The sequence below is a fragment of the Balaenoptera physalus genome (assembly GCF_965194825.1).
Source record: "Balaenoptera physalus genome assembly, chromosome: 3".
Lineage (NCBI taxonomy): Eukaryota > Metazoa > Chordata > Mammalia > Artiodactyla > Balaenopteridae > Balaenoptera > Balaenoptera physalus.
Window position 1 is genome coordinate 21334988 of NC_138890.1, and position 14241 is coordinate 21349228.

General features: G+C 55.8%; 1 protein-coding gene across 6 annotated transcripts; it reads right to left on the reverse strand.

The window, feature by feature from the left end:
• Positions 1–4367: 4367 nt before the first annotated feature.
• TSPAN17 (tetraspanin 17) lies at positions 4368–13962 on the reverse strand. 6 transcript variants are annotated; one of them, XR_014261864.1, is made up of 9 exons: positions 10114–10323; positions 9447–9497; positions 9209–9355; positions 8245–8415; positions 6255–6380; positions 5646–5689; positions 5053–5169; positions 4903–4964; positions 4368–4422 (listed from the first exon to the last, which is right to left on the reverse strand). XR_014261864.1 is itself a non-coding variant. In XM_082455294.1 (9 exons), exons 1-9 carry the CDS (start codon positions 13775–13777, stop codon positions 4386–4388), a joined length of 846 nt encoding a protein of 281 aa, XP_082311420.1. In that variant the 5' UTR covers positions 13778–13959; the 3' UTR covers positions 4368–4385. The 6 variants fall into 6 exon arrangements, 5 of the variants coding, with proteins under 5 accessions (XP_082311420.1, XP_082311417.1, XP_082311419.1 ...); XM_082455294.1 differs by lacking the exon at positions 10114–10323 and adding an exon at positions 13691–13959 and having other exon boundaries at positions 5646–5693; XM_082455291.1 differs by having other exon boundaries at positions 5646–5693; positions 10114–10316.
• Positions 13963–14241: the final 279 nt, after the last annotated feature.

The following is a 14241-nucleotide window of genomic DNA, read 5'->3' on the forward strand; positions in this document are numbered from 1 at the left end:
TCTGATGGGCTGAGTTCCAGGCCCCAGATCTGCGGTAATGCAGCCTATCAGGCCGGTGCCTGGGCTGAGGAGCACAAATGATGCCCCTCAGCACAGGAAGGGACCTGCTGGGGCCACCTCTGCCATCAGCCCCGACTTGGGGCCACCCTCCCTTGCAGCCCTTGTCCTGTGCAGTGAACAGTGGCTGCTCCAGCTGGAACCCCAGGAGAGGAGGCCCGGCTGTGTCTCTCACCAGAGCCTTGTGGCGGAAAGAGCCCCAAAGTGGGAAGAGCTTGACTGTCCACTCTCCATGGACAGTCAAGGAAAGGGATGGAGAGGCAAAACATGGCTTATCCCCACAGGGAACACCCCCGAAGTGGAGAAATGAAGCAGCTTTACATGCACAAATGTGACTCTGTCTTCAAAACACATCACGGGTGTGTGTGTGGGGAGCGGCGGGGGGAAAGCTAGCCCAGCAAGATGCGGACAGTATCTCGCCACTTAACACACATACACACGACGCTGAACACTGTCTCTGAGTGCATAATACGAGGGGGAAATTTTTAAAATGTAAGTGGTCCAGAGGGATCTATAGCTCACAGCTTCAATGTCACTGGGAGAGGAGAGGGGAATAGAATAGGGCAGTAAGGGGACCTTAGAGTCATCCATTTTTTAAGTAGATTGGGTTCCTATTTTTACCTGTGCTACCAAAATGACTTAAAGTTAATATAAAAAGTCATTGCTCCGTCTTGCTGTCTCATCAAGGCTCCCTCTGCTCACCCCATTTAGTGCCGAGGCCTGACCTAGCCCCTACACTCCCAAGGCCCCTTGCTCACTCATATTTCCACAGCAGTGAGGCTCACCGTGCCTGGTCTTGTCCCTTCCTGGCGTCGGGGTGGGGGGGGGGGGGCGGCCATACCAGCTGGTGTGTGAGGCCAATCCGGCCCACTGCCTGTTTTTACACAGCTCCAGAGCTATATATAAAAGAATGGTTTTATGTTTTTTAATTGTTGAAAATCAAAAGAGGGATAGTATTTTGTGACACATGAAAATTATATGAAATTCAAATTTCAGTGTCCAGATAATGTTATTTGAACATGGCCAAGCCCATTCGTTTGTCTTGTCAAGAGCTGCTTTCTGCTATAAAGGCAGAGTTGAGCGGTTGTGTGACCTGAAAGCCTAAAATATTTACGATTTGCTCTAAGTCCTCGGAGAATAAAGCAGAGGGTGGCAAGGTCTGGATTTGGTACCAACAGGGTGGGCCCCCAGGTCTCTGGAAGGTGGCATGTCTTTGCTTAGCCACGCGGACCTCCCTCCAACGACCCACAGCCCCTCTCTGTCCACAGCTGACTCTGCTGCCTGCGTGGGCTGCACTTTGGTGCCCTCTGGTGGCCACCACGAGTGTCTCTTTCCAAGGCATGCGCCAGCCACCCTCTGGAAGTGAACCCTGGCCCCGGACTCCATAACCCATCTGACCTCCTCATCCAGAGATCTAAGGGCTCAATGGTCCGGCTCAATCTCTCCCTTCCAGTTCTTCCCCCACCCTCCCCCCACGCACAAGGTAGCCTGATGTCAGAAGATGCCCTCCTGCCAAGATGATAGGGGAGCTGCTGGCAGCCTCTCCTCTGGTTAGACTAGGTAGGCCCATGGCTCCTGAGGGTCTCCCAGGCTGCAAGACAATGCCTACCCCTGTCACCTCCAGTGTCCCTGACAGAGGGTGGGAGGGTGACCTTGGTCCCCATGTCCCAGGGATCCTAGTGTGATGGGCAGTGGGTAGCTTATAAGCTTCCTTGTGTTTTCTACACATCCGGAGAGGTCCCATCTGGGTAAGGGCTCCTCAGTCCAAGGAAAAGAACTGCTCCAAGTTCTACTTTGGGGACAGGAGATTTGTCTCTCACCAGCATGAAATGACACGTGCAGTGATCATCATGTGCTCGTCGCCGCATACACATCACACCACTACCAACTGTTCCACCAGCCTCTACCAGGAAACCGTGGGCTCCGGGAGGGAAAGGGCAAGTCTGAGCTGCCTCAGCAACCCCAGCCTCCAGCCAGGGCCTACCTGAGTGGATGGAGGGATGGATGTCCTGTAGCAGAACTGAGCTTTGGAGAACTCTGCATCCGCAGCCAAGGTCACGACCACTCCTTCATCATTCCCGTGCATCTCATTAGTCCTATTTCCAAATATATCCTGGTTCCACCACTTCCCTCTGTCCGTGCCCTCTGCCCCTCCCTCACTCCCACCCCTCCAGCACCCCAGCCTCCCTTATGTCAAGCCCACCCAGCTTCAGCGCCTCTAGGGCAGCTGGTACCAAAACCTGAAATACTGTTCCCCTGGAGCTTCCCAGATATGGGACTCCTTCCACCACCCCAGCAAGGGGTCCCTTCTCCCAGGCATTCCAGCCATCACTGTCTAGCCCATCACTCTTATTTTCTTCATAGCTTATATTACTAACAAAAATGCTTATTTGCCTACTTGTCTCCCCCACGAGAATGCAGCACGAGGGCCGGGACTTTGCCCTTCTCTCTCCTCTACATCCCCAGCACCTGTGTGGAAGCTCAACTCATGCTTGGGGAACGATCCCTTGCTGTCCCTTACTGGTTTGCACTTCAAGTGTGCAGGTGTCACCCGAATGCATCAGAAAGGCAGGACGGGTCTGGTGCAGAACTCCGGCGAGAAGGCTCAGATCTGGGTGCCTCCTCCGGCTGTGTGGTGGGCAACTCGCTCCCCTCTCTGAGCCGTTTCTTCATCAGGAAAAGAGTCTCCACCTCACAAGGGGATTGTGAGGTTTGAGGGGGAAAATGAAAAGTAAAAGCTTGTGAAATTAAAAAATGCAAGACGTGCACAATATCGTGAGCTGCATTTATTGTAGTGCACTGGCACCTGTGAGGGACCCCAGGACACTGTCCAGCCTGTGTCTGGGAGCTACAATGCTGGGTGCATACCCCACACCCTCCCCTCCTGGCAGCAGCTCCCACCACCCCTGAATGGCAGAGCAGCCAGGACCCAGGTGGGTGATTATCCCAGAGGGAACTATAGTGACACAGGGGCCAAAGCTGGCCCCCTCCTCTTTTGTTGGGTTTGCAGCATTTTTTTTTCATTAGTTGTCAACACCTTAAAAATAGGGATATTTCACATAAAAACCTGGATTTCTGGCTTCTCCAGATTTCTGACATTAGACCTGCATTCCCACTTTATAGCAATTAGCCACAACTAAATGACAGCCACCAACTTCAGATGGGGACCTGTGCTTTGCCAGTCCCCACCACTCTATTGTACCTCAAGGTCAGCTGCCATTATCAACTTGATGGTCCAAATATTTTTCGTCATAAAGCAATGTCTCTCTGTGTAGTCTTCAGGAACAGTAGGAAAGTCAGTTGCACTGCAAAGACCTCACAAGTCAAAGGCCTGCTTCATTCATTTATACAACCTTAAGAGCATCTGAGTAGGAGCTCTGAACCAGCCCAAATCCCTCCTTTTATCCACAAAGGGCACCCTAGGGATGGGTGCAGCATTCACTCCACACACACCCCTTCGTGCAGCTAAGAGGCAGAGCTGAGAGCAGCAGGCTTCCCAAGTCTGAGCCAGTTGCTCCTTTTGAAGTTCTCAAATTCCCTGAACCCAAAGCACTGGTAAGCTGGGTGGACACACCAGGCACTTGGCTGTACCAGAGTGAGGTTGTGGACGAAGCAGCCAGACCCAGGCAAAGCTTGCCGGTGCGCCCTCTGGTGGCCATGAGGCAGCTCTGCAGGCCTCCATGAAGATTTTCGATTTGATTCCAAGTGAGCAAGTCCCTGCGTCAACCACCATGGGCCCCAAAGCAGGCTCCCCCCAACCCCATGTGTGCCAAGTTTTCAACTTCCAACTACTTCCTTCCCCAAACCTTCCTGATCTCCATTCCACCCCTCAGCCACTCTCCTGGGCACCCATCTCAGTCTCCAGTGTGGCTGGGCTCCTCCTAGGCTGTGTGGCCTCTTCAGGGCAGGGTCCAGCCTCCCCATTCTTCACATCCTGGTGCCTCGCCCCAGGCTTAGCCCACGGCAGCCTCGCGGTGTTTGCAGGGAAAAACCCTACAGCAGTGGGGAGGCCAACCCCAGCCTACAGGGTGAGCAGCACAGGCCAGGTGGGTCCCTCAGAGAACAGGAAGCACATGTCCCAGGAGACAATGTCCCAAGAGCTGCTGTGGCCAGATGGCCAATCTTCACAAGAAGCTGGGGATCTGGACTTTTAAGTGAAATACACCAAGTTTTAAAGGTTGGCTCAAATGTATATACTACCCAGGCCAAGAAAACACATTGGCGGATGGCTCCAGGCCAGGGCCCAAGATGGAGAGCTCTGCTGAGAACCTGCAGCTGATAGAACCTTCAAGACGCCGGGCGGAAGCCAGTGGTTTTCAAGGTTTTGTTTATTTGAGTAGTCTGTAGCCATCGTCATGTTTGCTCCTGAGAGGCAAGCAAGGGAGAGAAAATTCTTGGACCCATTTTAGAGTCTGAGACATTGAGGCTGAAGTGGGCTCCTGGCAGGGTCGAGGTCACAGCTAGTGGAGGGAGCTCTGAGACGCGTGAGGCTGTGTCCCACGCAACAGCAGGCCCCAAGCCCACCCCACCTGGCCTGCCCCCTCTTAGCTGTGCCCTTCCTAGTCCCCTGGAGAGCCAACCACCCAACAACAGCTGAGATGGCGGCTCCCTGTGCACACCGACTGGCCACACCCACCCTCCGTGCACACAGCTACAGGACAGGCAGCCCGGGCAGAGCCATGCAGCTCTCTCCATGGGTGCACAGCCCAGAGGCACGCAAGCCCTATGTGGGGTTCAGGTCCAAGCAGAAACACCTCCTGCAGCCTTGCCCATCACGGGCAGAGTTGGGGAGGGGGGTCCCTGGGTCAGCCAGGCGAGTGGCCATGGCCAGCGTGGCAGCCTCACCAGTTGGCCTTCACTGCCTTGATGTCACTCACGAGGTTCTGGGCCAGGCAGATACCAAAGATCTGTAAGACGGAGAGCAGGTGAGGGAGAGGCCACTGGCAGGGCAGGTTGTCCAGGGCAGAGTGAGGGCATGCAGGGCCACAGCAGTACCTGGAGGAGGGCGATGCCCACAAAGATCCCAGCCACGATGATCAGGTTGTCCTGCAGCCACTTTTCAAACTGGCCCACGCAGCCTTTGGTGTGGATGAAGCCCTGCTGCTCCAGCTCCTGGGGACAGATGGGCACCAGGCTCGGCTCAGCCCACCCACCACCACTGCAGGCCCCATCTCAGTCCAGCTTGCTAAGCTCAGCCCCGCCCAGGACCTTACACCTTAGTGCCTGCCGCCTGGAGCTCCACTGCAGGGCCTTCTCCTCATCGGGGTCTCAGCACAGATGCCTTCTCCTCTGAGAGGCCTTCCCTGACTGCCCTGCCCCAATCCCATCACTTCTCTGATTTTATTTTCTTCCAAGTGCTTAGCTGAAATTGTCACATTACTGTTCATATTTCTTTATCCATGTCTTACTGTTTTCTCCCTCTAGTGGAGTCCACTGCCTTGTGTTTGGCAGTACCAAGCCCCACGTGCCTCCTAGGACTCAGCATCCCCTCCCACGAATCCCTGAGGCCTTTTAGAGCCTATAGGGGACCCCCATCTTCCAATCCCAGTGCCCCCAGCTGCCCCCAGCCCTGTCCCCTCCCCTCTCACCAGTTTGAGCCGAACATCGTAGCCACACTGAGTGTTGAGGACATCTTCCTGAGAAGAAACAGGCCAGTGAGCAACTCAGTGGGGGGGCATCCACGGGGTCTCAGGGGAAGCAGATGGAACCATGGATTCCGCCACGTCCACCGCTCCTTAAGCTAGGCTGGCTGGGACCCGTGCACCTCCTTCCCTGATGCCAGGGCGCATGGCCACACCACCAGCTTGAACTGCTTCATTTTTAGGAACTCTGACAGCTCGAGTTTTGTAAGAATGGGAAGAAACCTGGCCCTCGTTGTCCCTGTGCACTGTGACTGGAGGGATGGCACTGCGAGAAGCTTCTGCTCTAAAGAAAGCCATAAAAGGGTCAGAACCCCCAACCCTGCCACCCCAGCATGGTGGCCCAAGAGGAGCAGTCCCTATCCAACAGGCCTCAGCGCTGCCCATGGACACAAACTCCCCAGCCCGCAGGGCTACTCCCATGTAAGCTGACCTCCCCCGACATCCACATCCACAGCCCCCAGAGCAGGGCGGGGCCGAGCCAGCCCGGGGATGGGCTCTTCCCAGACTGGGCCTGCGAACTGCGAGGCCCACCCCTCCTCACCAGGCCCCACTCACCACAGGGTCCCTGACGCAGCAGGAGAAGGGCACCCCGCAGCGTTCCCGGCTCGGGTTCACGTCAGTGCAGTTGAAGTAGATATTGAGGTTCCAGTCGTTGGGCCCTCGGGCTCCGCAGCAAGACCACTACGGGGTGGGAGAAGAACCCCAGGTGAGCCAGGCCCAGCCCAGGAGCCCCATCCTGTCTGGGGACAGGCCCAGGCTGCAGGAAGACAGGGCTGGGCTGGCCAGGAGGGGGCCTAGAGGCAGCCAGGCAGGCGGGTAGCTCCCCCACAGACAGGCCAGGCCTGGGCCCAGGGCCACCAGAGCAGCTTGAGGCTCCTGCCTGGGTTGGTGGGGGCTGGGGGGAGTAGGAAGGGGCTCCTGAGCTTGTCCCCTAGCCCAAGAAAGGCTGAGAAAAGGAAGGGAGGGGGCAAGGATGGTGGCACAAGGACTGTGGCTTCCTCCAGGCCACCTTGACGGGTTGGAGTTTCAACCAACCCTGTGGGGAAAGGCACCACTGAACCCCACATCTGTGACCCATCTCCCCACACTTGCCCCAGCGATTTTTACAGAAGACCTTCTCCCTTCCTCTCTGCCGGGACAGGAGGGCAATCCTGCCACCCTCACAATGATCCCATTCCACTTCACAGATGCTGCTGTCAGCACCTGTATCACCATTACCCCTACCCAGCACATCGTGGGGCTGCAATGAAGCAGGGAGCTCATGATCTAGTGGGGAGACAGGAGCACACAGCCTTAACTCACTGACATGGCACAGGCTGCTAAAAAGCTGGCCCTCAAGGGACCAGCTCAGCGGCAGACACAGGTACACCCCGCGGGCTGGGCCAGGGGAGTGAGGTACGGCCATGTGGCTCTGCCTGCATGGGTCCCAGCACACAGCCTGGCCTCTGCCTGCCTCCTCTCACTCTGTCAGCACCCGCTGCTCCTGCTGGAGAGCACTTGCCCCTCTCTTCATCTCCCTGCTCCTTCTCCTCCCCCAAGGCTGCCCCCGAGTGGCCTTCCCCTTCTCCGAGCTTCCCCATTTCAGCCCTTACCACAATTTATAATTCTACACACACACACACACACACACACACACACACACACACACGCTTGTTTGCTTTGCTCTTTTATCATCTGTCTCTTCCCCCAGACTACCATCCCCACAAACACAGGTCCCAGCTTTTTTCACCTCTGAATCCCCAGCCCCTAGCCCAGAGCCTGGCACACAATAGGTCCATAACAATTCTGTGTTGAATGAACAAATAAATCACATCCTAACCACCTGCCTCTCTGTTTACTTCTGCCCTGGGTTGAGAGCTCCTCAAAGCAGGCACCGGCTCTGGTTCACCTCTGGATCCCAGAGCAGTTCTTAGGGTGGATGGCACCAAAGCAGTGTGACTCTGAGCGTGTGTGACTACGTGTGTGAGTGGGTGAGAACATGCAGGCGGGAGGTGTCTAGGATTTCGTGAACTGTTCACTGACTGCTTCTTCACAGGGGTTAGGTTTGCAAGCTTGAGGGCAGAGCTTCTGGGGGGCGGGTCTCAAACTCGAATATGTTCAGAGGCCAAACAAATAATATAAATGAGGGAAGAGGGCCGACAGGTATAATAAAATAGAGTGGCGGGGACGGGTCACAGTCCCTCTACCAGCAAAGGGGGCAGTGGCAATGTAGCGCCAGCCCATACTGTGGGCCCAGTTTAGTAGAAGAAATCTATATTTTTATGCCACGTTTCCTCCTTTAAGTGTTCTGTAAGCCTGGCCTAGGAGCAGCCAGTTTGGATCCTCTGGCCTCTGTTTCCCAATGCTGTGTCCATGCAGGGCTAGGCACATGGAGACCACCGGGGGCTGGCTTCCTCTCAGACAGGGGCCTTCCTAGCTCGCTTCCTTGGGGCCTGCCTGGCCTGGTGGGCGAGGGAACGGACCCAGCACACAGGGAACTTGCTCCCTCATTCATCTGCCCGGTAGGTGCCTCCTGCACGTGGTCAGAGCTGGATGCTGGACTTACGTATTCCTGAGCAAAGTCAATGAGGTTCTGGAGGTCAATGTCGTCCCGATAGGCCTTGACATTGTTGTTGATGAAGAGGTTGAGCTGGTCTCGAATCCAATCCTTGAAGACGAAGGCCAGGATCCCTGTTGCCAGCTCCAGGAAGAAGATGAGGCCAAGGAACACGGAGAACTGGGGTTGGGGGCACACAGACAGTGGGGGTCAGAGATACAGGGTCTGGGGTTGCCACTGGGTGGGGCTCCAACCTCCTGCGCCCCGACCCAAGACAGCCCAGAGTCCCCACCTTCTATCATGTTAGTATTGTTTTATGATGAAAAAAGATAGTGTTGGTCTTACCTACCCTGTTGTCTTTGAGAAACCACTCTCCACACACACATTCAGTTTCTGCGGCTCCGAAGGAGCCATCTCCACCTCGTTCCCCATTCCCATTCCCACATAGAGGACTGGGCATGCGTCAAGAGCCCATCAATCAGAGCGCTACCTCCCCTGGGATCACAGGGATTGGTCCAGAGACAGCCAATCAGGACTAAGGAGATGCAATTGAAGGACTTTGGCAGAATGGTTGGGAAGGGAGAACCTCACTCAGCCTCCAGCAGGAGTTCCTGGGAGGGCAGCTTGAAGCCAGCACCCACCCATTCCTGGACATCTTTCCACCCCAAGGGGACTGGAGCCAACCCAGAGGGACAGAGCTGAGAAACAGAGCGACTAAGACAAGTGACACTGTGGTGGCTCCTGGATCCAAATGCGCTGGCAGCTAACACGCCCCTGGGCTTTCTTAGTGGCCCTTTTAGCTTAGGCCACTAGGTTTCGGTCCCTTACAACAGAAAGGATACTATAAATGTGGAGAATACAAATCTGGTGATCACTGTTACAATAACATAATAATAAAACTACCGTTATTAAGCATGAACTATGCAAGAAGTGGGTGGGAGGAGGTTGGGGTCCCCAGTGGGAGGGCACTCACAAACTTGAGCAGGAAGGTGTTCTCCCGGAGGGCCCCAATGCAGCCGGCAAAGCCCAGCACCGACATGATGCCTCCTACCACTACAAACAGCCACACGGGGTCAAGGCCTCCCAGATCTGTCAGCGCCGAGATGTTGGAGAGAACACCCTGTGAAGGGCGAGCAGAGGCAAATGGGGGGGGGCCGGCCCTCCCACCATCTTGACCCAGAGCAGCCCCACACCCTACCCCACCACCTTACCTTCTCACCCCAGGCCCAGAGACCAATGGCCAGGAACAGGGCTCCCAGCACCTGCAGGAGCAGCAGCAAAGAGCTGAGGGCTGGGGCACCAGCATCCTTTCCCACCCCCAGCAGAGCCCCCTCCCCCCTACTGCTCAGGGTCTTCAGGAAGCCAGGGGGAAAGAGAGAAAGAGGGGAAAGGGCTATAAATGGGATCCAGGGTCCTTTCTTTTTTTTTTTAACATCTTTATTGGAGTATAATTGCTTTACAATGGTGTGTTAGTTTCTGCTTTATAACAAAGTGAATCAGTTATACTTATACATATGTCCCCATATCTCTTCCCTCTTGCATCTCCCTCCCTCCCACCCTCCCTATCCCACCCCTCTAGGTGGTCACAAAGCACCGAGCTGATCTCCCTGTGCTATGCGGCTGCTTCCCACTAGCTATCTATTTTACGTTTGGTAGTGTATATATGTCCATGCCACTCTCTCACCTCGTCCCAGCTTACCCTTCCCCCTCCCCATATCCTCAAGTCCATTCTCAGTAGGTCTGCATCTTTATTCACATCTTGCCCCTAGGTTCTTCTGACCATTTTTTTTTCTTTTTTTTTTCTCTTTTTTTTTCTTTTTTTTAGATTCCATATATATTTGTTAGCATACGGTATTTGTTTTTCTCTTTCTGACTTACTTCACTCTGTATGACAGTCTCTACGTCCATCCACCTCACTACAAATAACTCAGTTTTGTTCCTTTTATGGCTGAGTAATATTCCACTGTATATATGTGCCACATCTTCTTTATCCATTCATCTGTCGATGGACACTTAGGTTGCTTCCATGTCCTGGCTATTGTAAATAGAGCTGCAATGAACATTTTGGTACATGACTCTTTTTGAATTATGGTTTTCTCAGGGTATATGCCCAGTAGTGGGATTGCTGGGTCGTATGGTAGTTCTATTTTTAGTTTTTTAAGGAACCTCCATACTGTTCTCCGTAGTGGCTGTATCAATTTACATTCAGGGTCCTTTCAATCTTCCCAAGAATGCATCTCAGTGTTTCTTCCCACAGGACACAGCTTGGAAGACTGAACCGTCCCCAGCCCTAACACAGACAAAGGCAGGCCCCTTCTTGGAACTCAGAACTGGAGCAGAGGATGGCCAAAACACTCCCACCAAGCGGCAGCAGCTGTTTCCTGAGCCTCTGTTCTCACCCCAGGCCTATGTTAGGGTTCCAGGCTCCTGGCATCCTCTCTGCCCCCTCCCAAGTCTGGTTCTCCTGCTGCCCTGCAACTCTGTGACTGCCACCTCACTCCCGTCCCACCCTTTCAACCTCTATCTAGCAGAGTACATGTTTGTAGTTCACAGCCAAAGACTCCTGAATGACAGGGAATCCCAATTCAGCCCAGATCAGCAGAGGGGCACCAGCCTAGGCCTTCTAAACACCACCCACTATCCCACCTCATTTCCGTACTGGGAAGAGCCCTGGATATCGAGGGCAGCTGCCTGAACCCAGGCAGGACATCTAGTCTCAGAGGGAGAGTGCTCCTCTGGCCCAAGCCCAAGGCCGTGACCCCATCTCTTCAGACCTCCCTCTCCCACCTGCTTTCTCTGCAGCCTCCTTGCCCTCAGCACAGAGCCTCAGTCAGCTCCACCCCTGACCTGCCACCTTTAGCACCTTCCCCTCTCCAACCCCAGGCTCCTCCCACTGCTGTACTCTTTTTCTAGAAATATTTTTCCTTCCCTCCCCCACACTGGATCTGGGATGTGACACCAAACATCACTTCTCCTGCCTCATCCCACTTGACCCGCCCATGGTCTTTAGGCGAATGATCACTACTTTCTCTTTCCCAAACCTCTCCATGGTTAACGCAATGCCATTCTTCCTCCTGCCCCTTCTCAGCCTCCCTCCTACAATGCTCTGCTTCACCTGCGCCATGCACATGGCTACCCCCCTCCCCCACCAGGTTCCAACCTCAGCCTTCTACCCTTCTTCTTCTCACACTCATCTTTCACCCCATCATGACACTGGCGTCTCCTGATCTCCACCCAAACCTCTCCCTGGCTCTACAGCCCTTAGTCCACCTGCCTGCTGCAAACGCCTCCATGTCCCAGGATCCATTCCATGCACCAGAAATACATCAGGGAATAGGACACATGAGCTCTCAGCCCTCATGGAGTTTACACTCCAGTGGGGGAAATCCACAGTGAGCAAACAAGGTAATTTCAGATACCAACAGAGCCTTTAAAGGAAATCAAACAGGGTGATGAAATGGGGAGTTACTAGGGTAGTGGGGGCATGTTTCAGTTAGGGAGCATGGTGACATTTTAGCTGAGGTTTGAATGATGAAAAGGTGCATTGAAGAGAAGAGAATCCAGGCGCAAGTACTGGCAAAGGCCCAGAGGTAAGATCATGTTTGGCGGTGCAAGGGACAAACTGAAGGGCAGCAAGACCAGACAGCACAGGGTGCTGTGGGCCACGGGGAGGAGTCTGGACTGTATTCTAGTGAGAAAAAACTGGAAGGTTCTGAGCAGGGTAACATAAGGGTCTGCTTTCCATTAAAATAAAAAAATCTCTGGGCCTGTTTCACAGGTACCTCCTTCAGGCCACCTTGACCCAAAACCAAACCCCCAAGTGGCCCAGTCCTGTCAGTTCAGCCTCATAACTTCCCCTGGAGCCTTCCTCACCTTTCCCACTCGCCACCACCCCAACTGGAGGGCCCCAGCCCTCCTCCCTGGTCTCCCTACCTCCAAACTCTGCCCCTCACTCACCCTCCCCGTGTCAGCCAGGCAGATCTGCCTCCAAAACAGAAGCTAGAACATACCCATCACCCAGCACTGAAGCCTTCAGTGCTACCCTCTGCCCTCAACATAAAACTCAAACTCTCTGCCCCAGCCCTGGGGCCTTTCACACTCGGGCTCCCCACCCTGGGGGACCCTGGAACAAGCCTGGGTCTCTCATGCCTCTCGCCCCTTGACATCTGGGGGCTCCCTCTGCTTAATGCTCTGCCTCACCTCCATCTACTGCCCACTGAGCTGTCACCTTGGCTCTGCACTTACTGGCTGTGTGACTCTGGGTTAAATGATTTAACCTCTCTGTGCCTGTTACTTCACCTGTAAAATGTAGATAATAAAGTAGCTGCAAGAATACAGTAAGTTATAATTCATTTAATCTGCGTAACAGTCCTGAGGGGCAGGCTTCATTATCACCCACTCGCTGCCAGGGAAGCTGAGGCCCAGAGAGAAGTGACTTGTCCACTGTCTCACAGCTAGGCCTGCTTCGCCCAGAGCCTCAGACTTCCCTGACTAGCGCTCTCTGCACATGGCTCACACCCTCGAGGCTGGGCACTGCTGAGGCCAAAGGGCACCCACATTGCATGAGCAGCATGTGGGTAGAGGGCAGTGCCACTGAGCCTTGCTAAACAAAACTGAATGGGCCTGGCATTCTGACCCAAGACGTCAGAAGCAGAGACTGCAGAGGCAGCAAGTAGCCTTGGAGATATGGGATGGGGAGGGAGAAGGGAAAGATGACTTGGCAGGGCCCAGGGCTACAGATGCCACCCTGGGAGGGGCACCAGCAGCTCCTTTCTCCAGGCAGGGGCAGCCCCACCCTGGAGCCTTGGTTTGGTCAGCTGTGGATGTTGAATTCTGTTCCCCAGGGCCAGCTCTCCTGGCCTCTCATCAGGAAATATCCCCTGTCCCCGGCTGAGAACTAGGGCGATTGGCCCTCCCTGCCCGCAAGCCTCTTTGGGGTGGGGTGGGGCTTCGACCTTTGACCTATCCCTCCCCCTTTGTAGGAGCTTAAGGCGAGGCAGCAGGCCCAGGTAATGGAGGGGTAAAGGGGCAGGAGACGGGATCCCATCCTTCGAGGAGGCTCTCCTCCCTACGGGTAAAACCAGGGTTGGGGCTCCGCGCACCCCCGACACCCCAGGGTAGCAAGGGGGCTGGGAGGGAGAGGGGGCGCCCGCACTAAGCGTGCCGTGGGGTCTTCACGGAAACACCTCCCATTTCTCCGCCGGGCCTCGGGAAGACCCCGGAAGACTACCCTCCCCCCCACTACCGCAGTGGCTGGGACCCGTCCCCTGCAATCCGGGCCTCTTCGTAGTTCCCTCGGGTGGTCCTGGGGGTGGGCGTGGAAGTGCGAGTGGGAGGAAGGAGTGGGGGGACGGTCCCAAGCCCTTGTGGCAGAGAGTGTCACCCCCTAGTAGGGGACTGAGGCTCCTTCTCCCGCCATCCCCAGCACAGGGCCCAGAACCCACCCCGCGCTCACCCAGAAGACGATGTTGAAGCCAAACAGGAAGTATTTCCCGCAGCAGCCGACCTCGGGTTCCTGGAAGTGCTGGTGCTTGCCGGGCATGGTGAGCGGCCGCCCGCCGGCCCGGGAACCGGAGCCGGGGGCTGGGCCCAGCCCTCTGCGGGCCGCCCAGGGCTGGAGCCGCCCGGGGCCTAGCCCGGCGGCTGCGGCTTCATGGCCGCGGCCACCCAGAGCGCCCGTCGGGCCCCGTCCGCCCCCCAGGGTCCGCCCCGCAGGGACCGCCCTCGGCTCCCGGACCGCCCCCTGCTTGGTCCCCCTCAGAGCCCCACCTCTAGGCCTGACTCCGCCCCCTCCCTAGGCTCCGCCCCCAGCCTTACTCCCCTTTGGAGCCCAGTCTCTGGGCTTGGCTCCGCCCCCTCCCGACTATCCCCCTCCGGACCCCGCCCCCATACAGGCCCCACCCCAGGCCCCTCCCCACAGCCCGACTCAGCCCCCTCGGAGCCCAGCGTCTAGGCCTGACTCCTCCTTATGCGCTGGCCGCTGCAGCATCCTTCAGACCAACCTGA